At 37.0% G+C, this 23,747-nt stretch overlaps 1 protein-coding gene and 1 long non-coding RNA gene across 16 annotated transcripts in view; one reads left to right on the top strand and one right to left on the bottom strand.

Annotated features, from left to right (window-relative positions):
* The window catches only part of arvcfb (ARVCF delta catenin family member b), a 280,305-nt gene that overhangs the window by 181,506 nt on the left and 75,052 nt on the right, over positions 1–23,747 (top strand). For 9 of the 15 annotated variants that reach the window (XM_067438967.1, XM_067438968.1, XM_067438969.1 and 6 more), the window contains 3 exons: positions 936–1,052; positions 3,523–4,142; positions 17,176–17,678. In XM_067438967.1, coding sequence (XP_067295068.1) covers positions 936–1,052; positions 3,523–4,142; positions 17,176–17,678 — 1,240 coding nt within the window. The remainder of the gene's footprint in view (positions 1–935; positions 1,053–3,522; positions 4,143–17,175; positions 17,679–23,747) is intronic. The other 6 variants (XM_067438972.1, XM_067438976.1, XM_067438977.1 and 3 more) reach the window with 1 other exon arrangement.
* Positions 1–23,747, bottom strand: part of LOC137071204 (uncharacterized) — a 186,880-nt gene that overhangs the window by 52,416 nt on the left and 110,717 nt on the right. The gene's annotated exons all lie outside the window — the stretch shown is intronic.

Consider the following 23,747-nt stretch of genomic DNA (forward strand, 5'->3'; position numbering starts at 1 on the left):
TGTCACCAGTAAACAGGCTTTTGTGCCACATTCTGCTTTGTTACTTTGCAATACATTAGTTTTCTTATAAGTATGATGATGTGTTGAGACCAAACGGTTTTACAGCTGGAGTGCACCATTGGTGTGAAAATGTACTTTGCTGGGTTGTTTTAGAATAGCAAAAATGTTATATATATATATATATATATATATATATATATATATATATATATATATATATATATATATATATATATATATATATATATATATATATATATATATATATATTGTTATGGTTTCTATAACTGTATAAATATGGTTAGCAACTTTATAATGATAATGATTACAGGAGTAGATTAGAGAAACATTACAATTGGACTCAAAGATGGCTTGCAATTGTATATAATATAATGTATAGCCAAAATATAATTGATTAAGAATAAGTAATTAAAGAATATTGAATATTAAATAAATATGATCAATTAATTAAATATTATTGAGCATTCCTCTAGTTTCTTAAAAAATAAAAACATGTAGAAAATGTTTACATGTAGAAAGCCTAAGATAAAATAATGTGTTTCTCTCGTATTCGTCTTTCTCTGCTTGTGTTTTCTCCTCTTGGAAATCGTCCAGCTAGAGGAACATTCTATTAAATGCTGAAATTACTCTTTTGTGAAGGACAAAATGAGACAATAAAAACATTTAGTCTCAAAGGCGTTCTCATGTTTTCTTGTTTAGCCAGATAATTCATATCAAAATTAATTCGCTGGCCCAGTTTGTGTTTTGGACTATTCTGGACTATTAACAAGGCTTCATGGGAAATGTCCTACTTTTTTTTTTTGAACAGGCTTTCATTTAACTGTTTTCCTTTCACTCTTACAAGGCTTAACATTTCCATTATAACGTGTTTACTTTTCTGACTAATGCCTCCTGAACTGACACATTCACTGTAGGTGACCAAAGTGGTTAAAACCATCACACGACGAACCTTCCAGCCAGTGATCCTGACCCAGTCCAAACCGTCTACTCCTGTTCCTCCATCTACACCAACACCATCTGAAACAAAACCAGTAAAGAGCGCTCCTGGTTGACATGTCTCTGCCTCCCGTCCTTCATCTCACTAACTGTGTCTGTAACTCACAGCTGGTGTGCCAGCGGTCTGTAAAACTAAATACCAGGGAGATCATAAAACCCTTATAGAACTGTAAAATGTGGCCATGACGCCTGCATGCACCTTTTAACAGGAAAACATTAGTAAACCCAGCCACTGCTGTAGATAGACACCTTTCATTAGGGCCAACGGTAGCCTTGGTGGTTAAGCTTAGTCTAAATATAAGCCTCAATTTAGCTTTGTTTCACATTCAGTTGCAATAACCTTTTAAAAGTCAACAGGAAATTCTGCATGCAATTAATTTTATATATATATATATATATATATATATATATATATATATATATATATATATATATATATATATATATATATATATATATTTATAGTTTATAGTGTATTATTTGATTATATTTATTGAATTATTTATATATATACATATGATATGTATTTAGAGTAAAAAAAAAAATTTATGCGTACCCAGTAAAATGTTTTCCAATGAACAAATATGTATGCTTTTCTAAGCAAGAAAAAAAAAATCAGGAGAAGAACAAGTAGTTGTATATTTTTTTAAATAAAATTTTATAGCAATGTGTCACTTATTCATTAAAAATAAATGTTATATTTCTACTTCAGAGATTATACACTTCTAGAGTACGTGTGTGGCTTATAAAAATAGCTTATTTTTCTTTACAAATTCTTAATGATGATGGACAACATGTAAGGTGTGTCATCTTGAAGAACGCACTTTCTTTAATGCTCAAAAATCATTGTTTAAACATGTTTTTTTGCATCTCACAACCATGTGTTGGTGTCTGTTTTAACATACTATGTTAACCTCACGTGTGCGTGTGTGTGTTAAGGGGTGTTCACACTGACACAGATTTTTAGAGCCAGCACAACTCAAAGTGATTTGTTTGAGTCCCCGATTTGGGACGACATGAGCAACAGAGACAATTGCCAATGCAACAGAGTAGCAACACTGGCAACAAGAAGTGGGAGTGCAGACAGTCAGTATTACACCTGCATATGTAATTCACCTTATGAATACAGTTGGATACTGCAATCGAGTGTAAATGCTTGCAAACACTTCAGAAGACTTCAAATGACTTCCCCCAATTAAATTGACATAAGGCTGCATTTATCTTATTTATTTTGTTAAAATGAAAAGCACCCCCCCCCCCCAAAAAAAAAGCTAAAAAATACCTGTGTATCTCATTGTTAAAACCTATCCTGTAATATTTAAAGGTGAAGGGTAGAGGGTTACAGACCTCTATAGACGTAGATATATCCCTTGAGATATTACACACTGACAACTGGTCATATGGCTTGTAAGGGCTCTCACACAAATTCAAGCAGTCATGGTTCATCTTCAATGACGATTAATTTTGATCAAGCTCATTAATTTCCAAGATGAATTTACAGCCATGGACAAAATAGCCAATTAATTGCTCTGCAGAATTCACTGAGCAGCAAATTGGTTTCTGTATCAGCATTGAACCTTCAGGAGCAGCAGCACTCCATCCTCTTGACAGGCAGACATTTTGTAGAATAAGGGACTGGATTAACACTCAGAGGGGAAGTCGAGTCATAAAGACATCAATGCCCAGTGATAGACACAGAGAACTAGAGCACCATTTAGGTCCCATGTAGTCTTGTGGCAGTTCTTGTGTTGATTGATTTTTTTTAGTGTTGTCATATAGCTGCTCTCTTTCATATGTGGTAATGGTTTCCTTTGTAAGGTTCATCAAGGGGTGTGTTTATAAGTGAGTCCCTCATTTAGGGAAAATGTTTATCATTTATACATACATCACTTATCCCAAACTTTTCATACCCAAACATGGGTGATGTATCTTAATGTGTGTATTTTAACTGGAGAAGACTTCATGTTGACACAATAATGTAGCTTTGAAATGTTTATATAGCAAGACAGCCTTAGTCTTTCATTTAAGTAGTAAAAAGAGATTGTTGCTCCTACAAAACTTAACTGATAGTAAAGTTTTCTTTATTATGAGAAACTTTTGTAACAACTGCTGAGAAGTTTGTTGAAATGTGTCCTTGTATTTTCAGTTCCAGCTGTTTCATTACTGACGAACACAAAGCATTTTAAGGGACTGGCAAAGATCTTTAGTCATTTTACAGCTACTCAGCAAGCTCACAGTGTGACACCCACTTCCCTGCTGATGTTAGACCACTAAGTCAGTGTGCTGCATTTCACTCATAAATGGCTGTGGTTGTTTTGGCTGCTATGATTTCAGCAATCTGGTATAATGGATGCATTTTGAATGGCCTTAATATCACATATATGTCTTGCATAAGGCATATAAGACAGGGAATGGCTCACTGTAGATCTGCATAAAAGCACAAACCTTCACTTGAATTATTATGACTTGAGCTTCTGATTTTGTTTCATTTTTGCATCATCTTAGGTCACTAAAATGGTCAAGACAGTGACGACACGGACTGTTCGACAGGTGCCAATGGGTCCCGACGGCCTTCCTCTTCCAGAGGGCTCATCTCCACTGGGGAGCTACACCGACTCCATTGATCGGCGCTACATGAAGAACGGTGAGCGCTTCATCACCCCCCAGGCCACTTCCACCCTCACACGCTCTTACAACAATTACAGCGACTCCTACAATGACACTCCAGACAGTCAGTTTCGCCATTACGCCCTTCACGATGGCTACGGAGACATGCCCGAAAACTACGGAAGTCTCTCACGCGGGGTCAACTACAGGCCTTATCGCCCGTACATGCCCACCGGTGGATACCGGCCAGAAAACAGTTACACTCTCCCCATCCGCAAGGACGACTATGGCCATGTGGCCCAGCCTCAAGTCCCTATGGGAAGTAGCACCGTGGATCTCAATCGTTCTCAGCCTGAGCGTTTCCAACCAGAACCTTACGGCCTGGAAGATGATCGCCGCAGTCTCGGCCCAGACGACGAAGAGCCGTATGACCTAGAGCCTGATTATTCTACGGCTAACCGTCGCACGCTGCCCGGACGCACCATTCGAGAGCCGCTACGCAATGGCCCCCGCGTGAGGTAAGAATCATTCAGTTGATTTGTTTTGTTTGCTTGCTTGTGCTGCGGTGGGTTAGCCCTGTCTTTTTGATGATTGTGAGCAGCTTTGATGTGATTGCTTATTGAAAGGATTCAAATGCTCCGGCCCTTCAGAAACACACAGATGCAGGTTCTTATTTCACAGAATGGAAGGTTATTGAGGAGAGGTATATTTCAATGGCAAGATATCAAGGAGCACTGATGAATTACATTATTTTATAATGTACATAAAGAAAGTCTAAAATATGATATCTGTAATTAGAATTATTACAAAATACTTAATCCCTAATTATTACTGTCTAAAACTGGATGGAAATGCATAAACAATATATATTATTATATTATATTATATTATATTATATTATATTATATTATATTATATTATATTAATTATATTATATAATATTAATTATATTATTAGCGCTGTCAAAATAAATGCATTTGTTTTTCATTGTAACTCATTGTAACTGTACATTGTAAAAGTTCTACATGAGTCCTACAAAAGTCCTACATTTACACATTGTAAAAATATTTAACACAATTAACGCAGCATCAGTTTTTTCTGTCGTCCTTTTGCTGTGCTACAGTATATATAATCAACCTATCATTCATTCAAGTGCCATTCAAGTGTGATATGACACAAAAAATTAACTCAAAGTCTTTGAAGTGTCCATATAGACGCCACATTACTCCACATGGTAATGTTCACAGTAAACTAGTTAACAGCAAATGTGAAACCGAACTTTTGAATCAAACATACGCATGGCAGTGCCGAATTGAGTTTTCTTTCATACTTGAACAGACAAACACAAAATGATGCCAAAATTTCTTCGAATATCCTTGTAAACACTTAAATGAGTTAAAGTGTTAAATGAATGCAAAGAGTAGTTCATTTGATAATTAATGAGATCATTTTTGGGTGAACTAACCCTTTAAAGCCTTTTTAAATGTTAAAATCAATAGGTTTAAATTATACTGAAATGTTGATTGGCTATAATTAATGGTAATGGTCAATAAAATGGTGAATAAAATTGAGAGTAATTGAGATATAATAGAGAAATCAGTATCAGTACTGTTATCAGGGATACTGGCCTTCATTCATAGTGCTTTGCAAAAAAGATGCCATTAAACAAATGTAAAATATACTGTCTTTATGTTGTTTCTACATTATTTTGGAGATTCAGTGTGAAAATATTACAACATAAAAATATATTTAAAAAATGTTATTTTAGGTGTGATTAATCCCGATTAATTACAGAAAAATGTTTGTCTGGCTATCCCCAGACAAGAGGCGAGCATTATTTGAATAACTCTGTATGCAGTTGGAGAGTACTTCAACCAATCATACCACAGGAGACGTGATCAACAGGCAACGACCATAGACTGTAAAAAAATATGGACGTAGTGTCCGTGACGTCACCCATAGGATTCCTTACAGTTGTCATGAAGATCAAAATTAGCCTTATAAGCCAAAACCACAATTTGTACCAGGCTGTAAACATGTTTTTTTCTGCTTTAAAGTTGAGAATTTTAACATGGGGCTCAATGAGATTCTGCTCCCTTCTGGAGCCTGTCCCTAGTGGCCAGTTGAGGAATTGCAGTTTACATTACTTCCGTATTGGCTTCAAGAGAGATCGCGGTAGGTTGCCGGTTGGCAACGACCCATCGCTTCTCTATCTGTCATTGTGTTAAACCCGCCAATAGGTGGATAAGCCAGTCTGTGATTGGGTCCTGCAAAAATGGAACTGAAGCAGAAGAAATTAATGTACAGGTTTCCAGACTGAGTTGCCGGGTGAAATCAAATCGTTGGCAGATTAGGCTGGGTTTACCCAGTCTAGAAAAATGTGCCATTAATTAGTTAATTGACACTACTATTATACATCATATTATTTGTATTATAATATATTATAGTAATGTTCTATAAATATAGTTTTCTATAATTGGATTAATTTATCAAAGTATTATAAATTATTATAAATAAAATTTACATTTCAATTTATATGAATATTTTATTATTCTGTTTTATTATAACTGAAAAATTTCAATATAAGTGGCATGAGACACTGACAGTGTTTATGCATAACTGGTACGGATGGATGGATGGATGGATGGATGGATGGATGGATGGATGGATGGATGGATGGATGGATGGATAGATTGTTGAAACGGAGTGTTGAAACTATAGATTGCAAACATCTCTTCATTATTTTGCTAGCAGATTTCCCTAATGGTTGAACAATCTTCCTATCTTCTGAGAGATGAAAAGGAAAGGAAAAATGTTGTTACCCTTCCAGTCAATGTAAGCGCAGTCCTCCTTATGAAGAGCAGTAGCAGTTATGACTTGGAGCATTGTTGCAGGATCACAGTTTCTTTTTAATTAGGGTTGACACATACACACACACACACAAACACACAGTAGGCAATCACTGTCACAAACCGCATACACAACCTTTTTGGCCACTTCCTGTTTTTCAGTCTATAATGTATTTGTGTACATCCAGAATTATACTATAATTAGCCGTGATGTTACCCCTCATACTCCAAAGGCTTGCATTTTGCATCCATCATTTGCATTCCCATAATAAGAGATGCTGACAAAAATCTCACTAATGAATGTGTAAAAGGAATATGTTAATTAGAGCTTATTGCTTGCAATTTGGAAATATGCAATTCTAAAACAGCCAAAATTGCGACATTTAGCAAATGTTTGCCAATGCCAGTTTGCCAATGCCTGGATTAGACCGTTACTGTGCATTTAATTTGTTACACCGACTCAAAGTCTTTATCTCTCTTTCTCTATCTCGGTGGAGCTGTTGTTGTCAGGGTGATTAATAGTCTCTGGTGAACACTGTCAGACAAAGGGGCCGTCTCGTCTCCAGCCATATCTCTAATGGTTCATCTCTCCATGGCTGATCCTCCCTGCACCTGCCACCAGTGCCACAGCAGAGCAGCCATAGGTCGTCATGCACAAATCTCCCTGAAGACCACCAGGAACCACTTCCTCTGTGTCAAGCTGAAATGACATCAGTTTTTATTGGCAGAAAGGGAAAAACACCCCATCCTTTATCTAGAAGTTTGATCACAGAGACTGAAAAATGTAATTACTAAATAGTTCTAAATAGAACCATGTAGAGTGGAATAGTTTTTTAATTCAGTTTCGTTTTTCAAAAACAGCATGTTTACATGTTTATATATATATATATATATATATATATATATATATATATATATATATATATATAAAATCAAAGACATGCAGCACAATGCAAATTCAAATCCTGATTGTTGTTAAATTCCCTTACAAATTATTCAAATAAGTTGGTTCTTTCAGGCAGAAATCATGTTGATGGATGCGGTTATTAACGTTACTGTAGTATGAAGAGCAGGACCTAGTGTTGTGGAGCTGAGCACGGCGGCTGTAGCGATTGTTACACAAACACACACCTTGCGAGCAGTGGGACTTTTATTATGATCTATTTCCGTTTCTTTGGTCATGAGGTAATGCAGCTCTTTTTATCATATAAGATACATTTAAGTGTGTTTAAAATTAAGTTATTACGTTACTCTGTGCATTCGCTCAGTGGCTGCTGTTGACACTTGTTCACACTGCTAAGAGTAAAGCGTTTCTGCCAAATAAACCGGAAACCGAGGGTAACGCAGATATGACGCAATTGGCAGGCGACTCCCTCAGACGCTATTCTCAGATGTTCCGGGTCCTTGATTAAAATAGCTAATTTTTCACAATTTACAAATAGTTGGAAACATTTGCCATATTGTAAGTACTCAACTGAACAAAATATATAACACTGGCCTACTGCTTTTTGGATATTTTACTGCAAAAATACTGCATACATGCAATGTTAACAATATCTTTAACATCATTCACCTACGCTGTTGACATAGTAAATTCAGCGCAGCTGAGTTCTATTGGCCAGAAAGTATCTCATTATTTGTTGGTGGAATTGCATTTCCTTTCCTTTCCTTTTTTTATTATTTTTTTTTTTTTAAATGTTCTTTTCTTGAGATTATCGTTAATCATTTTTGGAACTGTTCAACATCATATACATTCCCTCAATCTTAGTGTGACAATAGATGTATACTAGAGTTCTTGTTTTAAAGCTACACTGTGTGATATTTTCCCCCATCTAGCGGTGTAAAGGTATATGACCATCCAGTGAATATTAGTTTCTGTTCCTCTCAATTCCATTAACATGGCAATCCCCCTCTTCACATTGGACACGGTGCCATCGAGTGTTAAAACGTGAAAGGCGAAGCTTGAATTTACGAGTATGTCCCTCTTTGGCTAATGTACTTTCAAGATGGAGGGGCAACATGGCGACCTGCATTCGAACCCCTCACCCGTATGTATTTTCAGAGGCATATTATAAACTTACGAGAATACTTTATTACTTGAAAGAAGTAAATATACATTAATGAGTACATATATTTTTGAAAGAACTAAGTGTTTTTAGCTAAGAATAAACTAAAAATTTACACAGTATAACTTTAAGTAAAACATGCCCCCATTATATTAAAAAATTGTATTGGTGTATTTTAATTCAACATGAAGCCAAAACAGTTATTGATTAATACACTATAGTGTTTTTGAATCATGTATTTTGGGACATTTGAAGTAGTGCTTCACAGTATAACAGCAAAAGCTACTTTTTTATTGTGATTTAAAATTTATTTATAAAGCATTTAATCAGATGGAGATTTTGTCAAATAAAGTGAAAGATTTGTGTCTGTTTTCTTACTTGTTTTAGGAACAGCCTAGTGAATCCACAAATAATGATTAATTCACAAGTAATTGCTCATTATAATGAGTGAATGATTATTCAAATGAGTGACATCTCTGTACTGTGAGACTCTTGGAATAATATGGGACTCTTACAAATAAGCTAATATTTTCCTCTCTTTCTTATTCAGAGGCATAGGCATTTATCCCAAAACATCTAAAAAATAAATAATTCCAAGAAAGGACATGTCGAGAGGACAAAATGGGTGTAGTAATGGGCACATAACTATGTGGTTTTTGCTGGCAACAAACAAACACACACATTCACATTTTTGGAGCATGAAGAACATTTGGCTCATTGTTGAGGCATAGATGCTCCTGTAATAACTTCAGAGCATCACATCTAGTAGAAGACCATCATGTGTAGTCAAAGTGCTTTCACATGTTATCAATACACTCGTACATACAATGACGGCAATTTAAATGCAAATCTTGACATTCCCATCTCCCAGTCCACAGGGTTTAGCATGCATCTGAACTGTCTAAATCATTTCTATTGGCAAAGCCCTCAAAGTGTGTGTGTGTGTGTGTGTGTGTGTGTGTGTGTGTGTGTGTGTGTGTGTGTGTGTGTGTGTGTGTGTGTGTGTGTGTGTGTGTGTGTGTCCTTGTTTATATTACATTGTGGGGACCAAATGTCCCCATAAGGATAGTAAAACCTGAGATCATCTACATTGTGGGGACCAGCCAGCGGTCCCCACTTTTCAAAAGGCTTATAAATCATACAGGATGAGTTTTTTTGAGTAAAGTAAAAATGTAGAATGTTTCCTGCGATGGGTAGGTTTAGGGGCAGTGTAGGGGAATAGAATGTAAAGTTTGTACGGAATAAAAAACATTACTATGGAGATCTATGGAGAGATTCTTACAGCTCTTGCAGGTTGTTGGCTTTGTTTGTTTCGTTGCTTCTATTGGTCTCCCCTTTTTGTAAGGCGCTTTGGATAAAAGCGTCTGCTAAATGATTAAATGTAAATGTACAAGGAGAGGGTGAAACATGAGGACATTGGCCATGTTCCCACTTTTCAAAATGCTTATAAATCATACAGGACAAGTTTTTTTAGAAAGTAAAAATGCAGAATGTTTCCTGTGATGGGTAGGTTTAGGGGCAGGGGCAGTGTAAGGGGATAGAAAATACGGTTTGTATAAAAACCATTACGCCTATGGAATGTCCCCATATGTCACAAAAAAACGTGTGTGTGAGAGAGAGAGAGAGGGGGAGAGAGAGAGAGAGAGAGAGAGAGAGAGAGAGAGAGAGAGAGAGAGAGAGAGAGAGAGAGAGAGAGAGAGAGAGAGAGAGAGAGAGAGAGGAGAGAGAGAGAGAGAGAGAGAGAGAGAGAGAGAGAGAGAGAGAGAGAGAGAGAGAGAGAGAGAGAGATGAAACTATCATGTATAATGGCAATGTTAATGATGAATAATTTTGAGCCCTCATATTGTCTCACAGTGATCTTTTCTTCTGGTCATATCCCATTTTCAATCTGCTCCTGACACCATTGCAGCATATTTTAAATGAGTTCTGGCAGAAGCTTTTTGGCAGATTTTTTTTGTGTGACTGAAATTCATATTTAGTCACCATGGTGTTCCAGACCCATATTTTCTTTTGTGGAACAAAAATTATGGTTTGGTCCCTACAAGTTAATTATTAGTAGCCATGGCTGTTAATTGAATAATAATAATAATAATAATAATAATAATAATAATAATAATAATAATAATAAAGATAAAAGCAGCAAGATTGCTAATAGCATGAAAGCTTTGTGTTAGGACCAGAATGAAATGTATCAACGATATTATTCTCTAATAATCTTTCTCTCCAGAAAGCTGTTAACTCCGAAAGCTTCTGCAAATAGATATTAAATCAATAATATGAACATTTATTTAAAATTCCTCCTTTTGTGTCTCACAGAAAAACATTTTTTTTGGAACATCATGATAAGTAGGTAAATATTTATAAGCTGTTCTTTTAAGAGCCTTTATACGAAAAATGCTGTCTGGCAGTGGTGCAGCTAAACAGCTGGCTTTTATTTTGGAAACGGCGTGTGTCCGCTCCTCCCTTTTATTCCCAGATACTTCCACTGCTTGCATTTTGTAGCAACAGCACTTTGGTTACCCTTTATTATCATATAAATTGTAGTAATACCACTTAGTGTATGCTTACCTAATATTTTAGGTCTTAAAGGGGCTGTAGAATTCATAAACCCATGTTATTAGAGACACCGGTGGCTTTTAAGTGAACTGCAGCAAGCAACTTATTACTCGCGCTCGTGCATACACTCCATAGTGATGAAGTAAAATACACATAACGTACAAGAGACTGAACGTGATTCAAGGCTAAACGCAGCAAAAATGACAGCAGTGAGAAAATAGCAGTTAAGAAAGCATCTGCTTATAGTGATGCACCAGGTCTGCAATTCAGTGGCATCACATATTTTGCAACGTTTTCAATCTTAAAGGGTTACTTCTGTGATTAGCATATGGCTTTTTATTATTAGAAACCCTGGAGTATATTCAAATGATCGTGCTTCCGTTTTATCTTCCCAGCCCTTTAAATCTACCAAAACTAAACCATCACGATCTAAAGTACTATGAAGATTCGTCCAGTGTTGTAGGACTAAAAGTACTACCTCACAAGCAGTTTTTTTTTAAGGGGGAAATCTTTGCTCGGAACTTAATTTAGACCCTGCTCCCTGCGGTCTAAACGCACAAGTACCACCCCAAAGTCTGGGGAAAGTGCCTGCGGTGGAAACTTGGCTTTAATTTGAATGAATCTCTTTTCTTTGCATGACACAATGGCATTACAGTACAGAATACCATTCTTTACCATTATCCTGCTTTGTATAAGCATTCATTTCATTTGTGTTATAGAAGAGAGAGGCTTTTGGGAGTGCACATAAATGTCACATACTTTTGACTTTCCCTGCAAAACGTCCCGAATCGAGTCATTCCATGAAAATTCGTACATATAGCCCCTTTAAGCTTAGCTTGGTGTGAAAAGGACTTCAAATAAGATGCTGCTGCAGTGTTATTTTTAGTCCATTGCTTAGCTTGACTGGTGGATGTGAGAAATGTCTCAGGCCCAGGCAAACAGCTCTCTGCTGTTTCTAGAATGCCTTAGAACAGTTAAAGACTTTAGTATACATTTTGTTCTGGGTGTGAATAACAAGATGAGATGTATCCCAGCCTCAAAAAAACATAGCAGTAGAGTTTGGAAGAGACATTGGCAGTAACGCACTCTGTAAATCGTATTATGTACTTGGTCATACACACCATCAAACATGAGTCATGCTGGCTAAGCCTGTGTGCCCTTTCTATATTAGTTGTTCTGGGTAATTATCTGCATCAGCATGAGTCTTAGTGGGAAGAGTATTGAACTGTTTAACTCAAGTAGAAATAATGTATCCTGAGTGCCAACCTTGTTAATGTTGGTTTGCTCCAAATAGGTCTCGCACTGGTCATCATTCAGAAATTACGTCAGTTAATGATTATTTCAACAGTCTAACCTAGATGGCACTTGGATGGCTTTTCCAAACCAATAAAGCGCTTCTAAATTTACCGCGTGGTTAGTAACCACTCTCTTAATTTGCATGAAATCTGTTCATATGTTACAATAATAAAACAAATGGTGATGGATGTAATGAATACTGACCAGGGCCGGACACTGTAGCAGATGTTGCATACTGATACTAAATTGAGAGTTATGTCAAAATCCAGTTAAGTCATTTCACTCAGTGGCCACCTTGGAGATACCACATTGACCATTGCAATTTCTCCCAACTTTTGGAGAAAAGTGGCTTGTCACCTTCTTACACTGTCTTTGATTATAATTGGCTAAAAATATAGGAGCCATTATTGGTGTTAGATGAAGTGTATTAGAAAACTGAAAAAATAACACATCAACTTAATACAAATAAGGGAAACATGTTCACACAATTGCATTAAGCACTTTCAAACACAAACAAATTGAAATTCATTTTATTATATTTTTTTTGTATCCTTATTGAATAAAAGGTTTACTTTATTTAAAAAAAGTTACAAATGCTACTATAATTGTCTCTTAGAGGAGGTGTTTCATCTGACAACATGTTTTACACCTGCCTTGTCGTTCTCAGTGCGTTCCTTTATTGTGCTTAAATCTCTCTTTCCTCCGGGAGGAATCAGGTGACGTGTTCCTCATGTAACCTCATGAAGTTAATGTCCCATTTCATGGCCATATTATCTCTTTAAGATGTCAGATATATGAACTGTTCATTTAAAGCTCTGCCGTGTAACAGCTTGCTGAGATTTCCTCACTCTCTAATGTGCCCCTAAATCACCTCCAAAGTTGCAGCACATAATTAACATAAAACTCTCATTAAAAGTGCATCCCGCACAACCGCCAACATTCTCAGCTGTGGCCCATTTTGTCAAGTCAAACATCAAAGACTTTGTTCACACTGTGCGTAAATCCGATTTGTTTTTCAAATCCAGTGTTTAGCACTGACTTTCTGCACTGTCATTTTCTAAGCGATGAAATCAAATTCATTTGTCCAGATGACTATATATATATATATATAGTGTGTGTGTGTGAGTGTGTGTGTGTGTGTGTGTGTGTGTGTGAATTTACAATGTGCTGTTCAGACTATAATCAAAGCCAAAGATTAATATCTAACAATCATTTCCTCTGTGGATTCATGAATGCTGACAGATTATAGTGGTGTCTCTATATTTGCACGTATTGTCTCCAGCGCTTTGAATTTCTGGTGCACCTTGTTTTTTTCCCCACCTAGAGTGAAATGAGAACAGGAAATAAGCTAGAAATGGAGAGAGAAAAGGTGATGGTGAGTAAGTGTCACAGGGGTTTAATATTTCTATGCCAATTTAGGGGTAGCACCACAGGGACATTTCTGTTTTGGTCACACTGATAATGAAGCATGCTGAGACTCCTATTTGAGATTGATGTAAGCTCCCTGATGTGTACAGCACAGCCCCAGACATGTTATTTCCAACTTCTGCTCTGTAGAGGACAAGAACTGTTGGAGTAAAACATCATGGCTCGTGTGAGTCCACCTGCCTTCTGCACACAGTTGCAGAATAGGAAGAATGTTTATATTAATACAAGTTATTATACATTTATACATATATAATGCTTAAATACGTATAGGTTCTTTTGAATAACAAACAGCATTGACTTTATTAATTATTAATTATTTGAATTGACTGAGAAATGTGTTAAGTAAAAAGTAATAGTGAAAATACATGCAGTTAGTGTCTTATATTACACAGATGACCTCAAACTAATAATATTTAATAATATTATATAATTTACCATAAGTAATATTTGATATTGACTTAGTAAATGCTAACTGCTTTGATACAGATTGTTTTTTATACATGCATTTTTTTTTTTAATACTTGTATGCGTACACTGATTAGGCATAACGTTATGACCAGTGACAGGTGATGTGAAAAACACTGATTATCTCTTCATCTTGCATTGGTTGGAAATATTAGGCAGCAAGTGAACATTTTGTCCTCAAAGTTGATGTGTTAGAAGTAGGAAAAATGGGCAAGTGTAAGGATTTTGGCAAGGGCCAAATTGTGATGGCTAGACGAGACGACTGAGTCAGATCATCTCCAAAACTGCAGCTCTTGTGGGGTGTTCCTGGTCTGCACTGGTCAGTATCTATCAAAAGTGGTCCAAGGAAGGAACATTGGGGAACTGGCGATAGGGTCATCGTGGGCGGCCAAGGCTCATTGATGCACATGGGAAGCGAAGGCTGGCATAATGTTATGCCTGATATATATACGTGTATATATATATATATATATATATATATATATATATATATATATATATATATATATATATATATATATATATATATATATATATATATCACCGTATATACATTTTACCACAGTTTCTATTTAGGACTTAAAATCTGCCATTTGCAACTTCAGGGTTTATGTGATGCCTCAGAGAAAGCCAGATCTCTCACTGCCAGCTGTGGAGCAGCGGGTCAGTGTTTTGGAAATTAGATGTTTCAACTCCACATGCAGCACAGTTTGGTCAGTTTCAGCTCAGTTTAATGATACAACAGCTAATTTCCAGGGGGCCTGACGTACCAGGAAATGTTCCTTCTGAGCATTTGTTTGCAAGCTATATTTTTAATCTATAGTGCTCTACAGTTGGCTAAGTGGTTGTTTCATGTTGTGTTATATAATTTTTTTCCTTTCCGTGTTGGGCTTCTATGTCTTATGCTGCATTCCAGGCAGGTTTTTTAGCTTTTTTTAGTTTTTTAGTTCCAACTTCAAACCTTGACTCACGACTTTGTAGCATTCCAGGCAAAGTCACGCCAGACTGCCTGAGAGCAAGGATGTAAACAAAGCATGGTGGACCTTACAGGGCTTATGCTCATTTACAATAATTTCTATCACCAAAGGTGCTTACTCCTTGTTTATATGAGGAAAACAGAGGAGAAAAAACGACGCATAAGGCAAGAGAAGCTGTTATACCTTTTATTTTATGTTATTTGTATATTTGGAAATGTATTTGGTATTATTTTATTTTTGCACTGAATGGACTGGAAACTAGCTAACGCTGAAAATCTGCTGATAATGCATAGCATTTGTGGATAAATAATAACAATACCTTATTTTAATAAACTATTTGGTTTTTTAATGTACGGCTTTCATAAACACCACATCCGTAGGGGCTGCCATTGTTGTTTCGCTGCCTATGTGACATCGGAACTCATAACTGTACTGGGAAGTCACGGGTCTCTTTCACTGGTTGAAGGTTAGAAAAACACAGGTTACGGGTTACCTGAAACGTGGCATTATTTTACTAGTAGCAAATTTACAATTCCAAAGACAGCACAGAAGCAGCATACACAGAAGTTGTGTCCTTCAGATAGTAAACACATGAACTGAATTTTGAATCTACTGTAATTGTTTTAAACATTCATAGGTGTCAGTTTACAATGAGTTTTCCAGAAATCCACATTGATTATTTCATTTCCTATCCCAACACATTGATTGCTTGCTTGTGACTAACAAGGAGGCTCTCAGAAAAGAACAGAGCTAAGACTCTTCCAGTGGGAGTGCTACTGTACTGCACTGTCCTGTATTCAGATTATTCATTGTAGGAAATCCATTTGTAGTTCCCTATCCATCTGTCTCTTTCTCTTTCTCTCTTTGTTTCCAGTCAGTTCTATATTTGCTCTGGGCTCTGCAGGCTCTCTATTTTCCCTCATGCTGTTAATCCCATCCATCATTAATTAAAGGAAGACAGAACATCACTGTGTTCTGACAGACACAATTAATAAGAAAATAGCAGCCGGTTTTTCTTATTGACGAGTGCTTTGGATTCTTTGACAACATAGTAAATAACTAAAAACCCTCACTTTTTTTCTCTGACTTACTTAGTCTTTTTACCCCCATTCTTCATATTTGGCTCTCATCTTATTGTTTTGAGACGGGTCCTTTTTTTAGACCATAATCCTTTTTTCTTCTTCTTTCAAAATTCCAAAACTCAACTCAACCACATTAGAATTTCCAATTTGACAAATTAAATTCTACACAAGTTGTGAAAACAACGCTGTTTATATAAATATAAAATATTACTTTTGTTCAGTTACGATGCCTTAAATAGATCAAATGTGACGGTAAAGTTTTCACAATATTACTGTTTTTATTTTATTTATAGTGAATTAAATGCAGCCGTGCGAAGCATAAGAGACTTTTTTCAATTAAAAAATAGAACATACAAAGCATGACATACCTGACATATAGCAAAAACTGAAGAAACAAATGTATGTTTGCCATAAGAAAACCTTTTTCATGTGTTTCTTCATAAGTCTGGATCACACAGAAAATGTTTGCTATTTAAAATGCAAGATGCAGATTCATGGAATGAACAAAATGCAAGGTCTAGAGATATTTTTTTTGAAACATTGAACTTCTTTTACCTTCAGCGCCGTGTTTATCGAATGTTGTCATGCACAAGATGCTGCAAAAGATGTGAGTGTGAGATCAGTGATTAAAGATATCTATCAAGTGCATTTACATGGAAAAAACAATGGAAAAGTAGTGCAGTGGAATGTAAAAAACACATTTTGTGAAAACAGTCCCTTACCTTAACATTGAGAGTTTCTTTTCACTTTTTCCAGCTCTGTCTGGTGTTAATCCCATTGGTTGACTGACAATTCTCTTTTAATTCTCTCTCGTTCTCTTAATTTGTCACAGAGGCTACGAGGACCCCATAGAGGCTGAATTAATCGACGAAAGACACCCCTACATCCATGGAATGTACCCAGCACCTCTTGCCCAGCCCGAGAGAGGCAGCATGGCCAGTCTTGACCGCATGGGGGGCCGTCGCTCCCCCTCGATTGACAGCATCCGCAAAGATCCGCGCTGGAGGGACCCCGACTTGCCTGAGGTCATCGCCATGCTAGGTCACCCCATCGATCCGGTCAAGTCCAACGCCGCCGCCTACCTGCAGCATCTCTGCTATGAGAACGACAAGATAAAGAAGGATGTCAGGCAGCTGAAGGGGATCCCAGTGCTGGTGGGCTTGCTGGACCACCCTAAAGCTGAAGTTCATCGCAAAGCCTGCGGAGCTCTGAGAAACATCTCCTACGGCAAGGACCACGATAACAAGGTGGCCATCAAGAGCTGTGATGGGATTCCCGCTCTCATCCGTCTGCTAAGGAAAACCAATGACATGGAAGTTCGGGAACTCATCACAGGTATGATATGATAATCTCCAGCTGTACCATTACATGCTGGAATTTAGCACTGTGAATGTTAAAACAAACTTTGTAACGTTAGTTGTATGTAGGGGCATGGTGCACTTTGTTTAATCTTTTAGTGTTATGAATAAGACATGACCGAAGAAAGTAAAAGTAGTAGTTTATGAAGTGTAAAGGCATGTTCTCACCAAGAACGATAACTATGAAGAACTATAAAGATAGTAGAGTCCACACCAGCAGACGATATCGCTCTGTTTATTCTAAGCGCATGCTTGTCTGTCACTTTAAAGGCTCAATTTAGTTTAGCACGATGGATTCTGATTGGCTGTCAGAGTCTCTATCATTCATTAGCTGGATAAAATCATTCTGAAAGTGATTCCAGTGATATTTTTTTTTCTGTGCTGTTATCGTTATAGCTGTCATGTGAACTCATTATCATTTAAAGTTGATTGAACTGACCAAGACTTGTATAGAGACTTGTACTAGAAGAATGTATGACTTCTTCCACAGCATTTTGTACAAACTTAGTTTATGTCCTGCTACTTACAGTAACTATTAAAGATGGCAGCATTTATTTGATCAAAAATAGAGTAAAAACTGTAGTACTGTGAAATATTATTAGAATTTAAAATAACTTTTCCTGTGATGGCTGAATTTTCAGCATCATTACTCCAAATTCAAGATTCTTTGATTAATGGAAAGTTCAAAAGAACAGCGTTTATTTTAAACCATTTCTTTGTGACAATGTAAAAGTGTCTGTCTGTTTTGATCATTTACCCACTATAATCTGTCACTTTTGACCACTATAATCTAATATTTGATAGGGACATGTTTATGGTGGATATGGTGCCGGTCGAAAATTCAATTCCAGGTAAATCAGGCTGTGTGACTGCCTGGCCAATACAAGTAATAATCAGGCCAATGACAATAACCTTCCACCTTTTTAGCTTGTTCATCCTTAAATGTTCTATGATTCATTCATTTGTATTTTTCTCATTTCATCTAGTCACGCTTGGCAAGAATCCTTCTAATACTGGCCACAGGCCCCCTCGCCACGTGTTCATGTTTAATCTAGACTGATGTTGACTGAATCCAGGTCAGTCTTTGAGCAGGACTGCAGAGCAGGGTCTTGACCTGCTAAATGTCACTGTAAAAACACACTGAGGTTTATGTGTCTCCTCTTGGGACCTTAATACCTCGACCTGATCTCCACGACCTGACACACATTTACTATAGCAAAGCATGGAGGATGCAAAAGAGATTCGGCTTCAGACCAAACATTCAAAAGTTTTGAATGTACGATTTTTTATGTTTTTGAAAAGTCTCTTCCGCTCACTAAAGTTCCATTTATTAGATACAAAAAGAAATACAAATATTGTGAAATATTATTAGTTAAAGGTGCCCTAGAACGATTTGAAACAAAATGTTAAATTGTTTGCTGATATCTACATAGAGGGTATATGTGGCTTATTTAGGGGCAAAAATTGTCCAGGTACAGTTTTACAGGTCCATTTACAACCCTATAAATTATCCCTAGGATGTAATGCTCTGTTTTTTGCCTTATTTGAAAGGGTCATGAATATTTATGTTGAGCTCTGCTCTGATTGGCTTATTTCAGCAGCTCACAGCAGTTCAGTGAAGCGACTCGTGAGTCCTGACCGTCCTGACACAACACAGACCGACTAAATGAAAATTTAAACAAAACATCTCAAATGGAGATTGATAAAATGCAGCTTACTTGTTTATTTGGTGTTTTCAGAACATCTGCGGGTGAGAAAAAGTTAATGTGCGTGCGGTTGCCAGATTGCAGTAATTAAATCCCCCAAACAGAGCTTTTCTGTGAAAAGAAACCCGTATACTCTCCGTTTTTTATCTAAACTTGTCCAATCTGGCAACCATATGCACATGAGCTCTCTCACGCGCACGGACAATCTAAAAACACCAATAAACAAGTAAGCTGCATTTTATCAATCTCCATTTGAGATGTGCTGCTTAAAGTGTCATTCAGTCTACATTTTAGACTTTTTCGTCAATGATATTGCATGTTTATGTAACGTTAGTCACAATGTAGGCTAATGTTACGCAGTGACTGTGATGTAGCCTAATCTGAAATACAAATAGGCAAAAACATCATAGGAAACACCATACTTCAGTTCTCAAAAATATAAATATATGACTTGTATTTTTACAAAATGAATACCCTTGTCAAATGACTATCGTTTTAACTTATATGGTGGAAAAGGTGACGTTGCTAGAAGGATCGTGTGAACGATCTAAGCAAAGTATCTACGGTTGTATTTTGTAAAACAAAATAATATTAACCTTTGTCATTAGACACACTATTAAGTTTTGTATGGTACTTGGAGTTTCCTATTGTTACTTTACTAGCATCTTGCATTATCTAGACAATGATGTCTCTCTACGAAACTTTCAATTTAATCAGAAATTATTTAAACAGTCAATAAGTCTTTCCGATGAGACGTTAAACCGAGGTCCCGACTCTCTGTGGTCGTTAAAAAAATCCCAGGATGTCCTTCGATAAAGAATAGGAGTGTCCCGGCATCCTGGCCAAATTTGCCCATTGGCCCCTGTCCATCATGGCCTCCTAATAATCTCCATATCCTGATTGGCTTCATCACTCTGTCTCCTCCCCACCAATCAGCCGGTGTGTGATGGGTGTTCTGGCGCAATATGACTGCCGTCGCATCATCCAAGTGGATGCTGCACATTGGTGGTGGTTGAGGAGATTCCCCCTTCTATGTAAAGCGCTTTGAGTGCCTTGAAAAGCGCTATATAAATGTAATGGATTATTATTATTATCATTAAGTGGATAAAATCGCTACTTACTGCTTGCAGGAATACAGTTGTAGTTGCCCCTTTTCTTCAGTTTAAGACACTGAGCGAAGCTTGCTTGATATGGGCCGAACAAATGAACGATCTTGAATTCAATTGTTGTGGTATCGTATTATTAACATCAACCATGACTGTTGACATTTTTTATCTTTGGGAAGGGTAGAAAAGTCTCCTGCACATTCTGGAACATGACGTGTGTCCATGCAAGCATCTTGTTAACCTGATGATTCGGCTCCGTCATTTCCGCCTGACAATGAACATGTTTGGACAGATGCAAATGTTGTGGGCGTGCATATAAATGATCCCCACCGCTTGCGTCACGGTTGGGTTTATGCTGGGAAGCACTTTTTTTCCGTGGTGTTTTTCATGCACAATATTTACATAAGAAGGAGGAGGCAATGGTGTTTAAAACTCACTGTATGTGATGTCAATGTACTGAACTCTTATTATTTCACTGTGGCAAGGTTAATTCAATTTTTTCATTCTAGGGCACCTTTAAAAATAACTTATTTTTTTTTTTTAATGAATGTGATGGCAAATTTATGTTTTAATAATTTCTTATTAACATGAATTAATAATAAATAATTAACAGATGTGCTGCTTATTATTTTTGTAGTAACCTTGATAAAAAAGTGGATTCTTTGATGAATAGAAAGTTCAAAAGAAAAGCATTTGTTTGAAATAAAAATATTTTGTACCATTTTAAATGTCTTTACTGTCACCTTTGATCACTCGAATGCGTCCTTGTTGAATAAAAGTATTCATTTCTTGTTCAGTTTTTGACACTTTTAAACAATAGTGTATATGCTTCTTTTTTTTTAAAGTGCAGATGTTTCATCTACAAGGGTTGGTGAATCTATTGAAAGAAAAAGCCTTTCTCATAATGACATTGAATGATTGTTCTCCAGACCAGACATTCAGCTTTTTCACAGACCACAGAAAAAGTTTCTGGTGTGCGAAATACCTGAGTGAATCTTTGTACTGAGTGTGAAAGTGACGTATAACGGCACTGCAGCCTCACTGATTAACTTTACAGCACAATGTTGCTCTCAGTCTTAGTTAAAAATAGCTTCTCTTTTACAGAATGGAGGGAATATAGTGTGTCAGTTCCAAACCGAGCCCTGGACAGCCTTATGGTTTATCTGCAAGGCCCCTATGAAAACACTGCTCTCACAATGGTCTTTCACCAGCCTGGAAAATCTGGAATGTTTTTCTACAATTAAAACTAATTGCAGGACTTTAAAAATAGGTTCACTGTGTGCTCTTGAATCCCATGGTTGGTACCCCTGTATTGTCAGCAGAACCATTTGCACCCTCCTCCAAGAACCTTATTGTGTGAATATTGCTAGTACTTTTCTACCCTGTGTGACTTTTTTTCTTTCTTTTTTTTTTCTTACTGCAGAAGTATCTGCTTAGAATTTTTCATTACCTTTTCCACTTTTCAGCATTATTTTTTAATTAAACTGTCCGTTTTAATTTGCTGACCCTGTGTCAACTGTTCTTCATGTGCTTTGAATATTTAGCAGTTCATATTAATATTTTTATATTAAGGTGGTCAAGACTGATACAACTTCAAAGCACCATAATTTCCTTTTCAGAGCTCTCCATCTTAAATGTTAAAAGTCTTTTGAACTAATTTATCATTTAATTACAAACGGCCAGCTGCTCAGTATGTTTATACCAGTAGCTGTGAACCTCTGCGTCCTGCATCTTTGTATCTGCCATAACTCTCTATCTTACTCTAATTCTCTATTTCTCTTTATTTTTTCTGTTTTGCTCTGATCGCAGGCAAAAAGTCAGAATCCAGCAGAAACCAATTTAAAGCGTAGCTTCTCATTCCATAATTCAGCATAATTTTCTGCTAGTTGCACCAGTAGGTGGCGACAAGTGACTGCTTTAATAAGTAAATCAGCGAATCATTCTCATCCTATTTGTTCAAAACGATGATTTATTCAGATACTAAACAAGTGACTTTCACACAAAAGTATCACTTTATAGAACATGAACAGGTTGTGTGATGCATTCTTATCCTCAAAAAACGTACACAACACTATGGAAGGTAAATTCAATTCTAAATTCAATTAATTTGAGCATTTTAGAAACCAGTAATAATAACTAACTCATTCTGTTTTATTTTGATTTACTCTGTACTATACACTAGCCTAGAAATCTAGACGCACCCTAGCGGCAACAAATCTAAACTGCCACGAGTGTCGTCTAGCAACTCTCAATACCCTTCTGAGCTGTAAACGCCAAACTCTGGTCGGGCCAATCATGTATAGAGTCGGTGGGCGGGGCTTAACATAATGACGGCAGAGTTGTTTGCGTGCTTCTAGTAAACACATAAACTGGCGAACGGTGGTCTTTCGAATCAGCTTTGACCGGGACTCTGGAAGACTTGGAGTTAAGCTTTTCTCTGAGAAAAGAACAAAGAAGTAAAGTAATTCTTAAGAAGGGAAGATGTGTTCTGAGTTTTGCCGACCAGAGGCGGCAAAAGTTTAATCTTTCAACAAGCTCTGCTTCACCTTCGTTGCTCTGGTTGGCTGTAGCGCTATTCAATTGCATGCACGCCGTGCAGAGGGAGTTTGAAAGACAATTGTTTATCCCGCCACTCGGATTGAGCCCTGTCTATGGTGAGTTTCCAGACCAAACATCTTTGATGTGGGTCTGGCTTGTCAGGCTAACTCTACGCCATTTTGGTACTGTGTTGGATCTTACAGTTGGAATGAATCTTTGCTCAGTACTTTCAGGTTCAGTACTGTTTGTGTACTCAAAGGTCTATTTGAATCACATGATGTATTTAAAAGGATATGTAAGGGCATTAGAAAAAGGCCACCAAACGTAGCTTACAAAATTACATTTGTTCAGAAATTCCAGAAGTCCAGAGTATGGTGGCATTTCTGAGATGATTACCTCGTTTACCCTTCTTCCTGTTTCTTTCCCTCTGACTCGGCTGTCCAATCAGTGTATGATGAATGGCAGGGGGCAGGATGGGACTGTAATAGCCCTAAGTGAATGGCCTGTTAGAACAGCATGTCTGCTGCTCCCAGGAAATTGAATTAGCTGGGAGGCTCCAATGACAAGCAGGAAGGAGTAAACTCAATCAGGCTGCACCTCTTGCAAGGTTCAGCTTCCCTCATGTGGGTTTCATTGGCTCCTTTTGTATTAGATTTGTGGGATATCCAGGAACCTGCAAAAGATGACAGGGAAACC

This window comes from Pseudorasbora parva, chromosome 3 (genome assembly GCF_024679245.1).
Source record: "Pseudorasbora parva isolate DD20220531a chromosome 3, ASM2467924v1, whole genome shotgun sequence".
Taxonomy (NCBI): domain Eukaryota; kingdom Metazoa; phylum Chordata; class Actinopteri; order Cypriniformes; family Gobionidae; genus Pseudorasbora; species Pseudorasbora parva.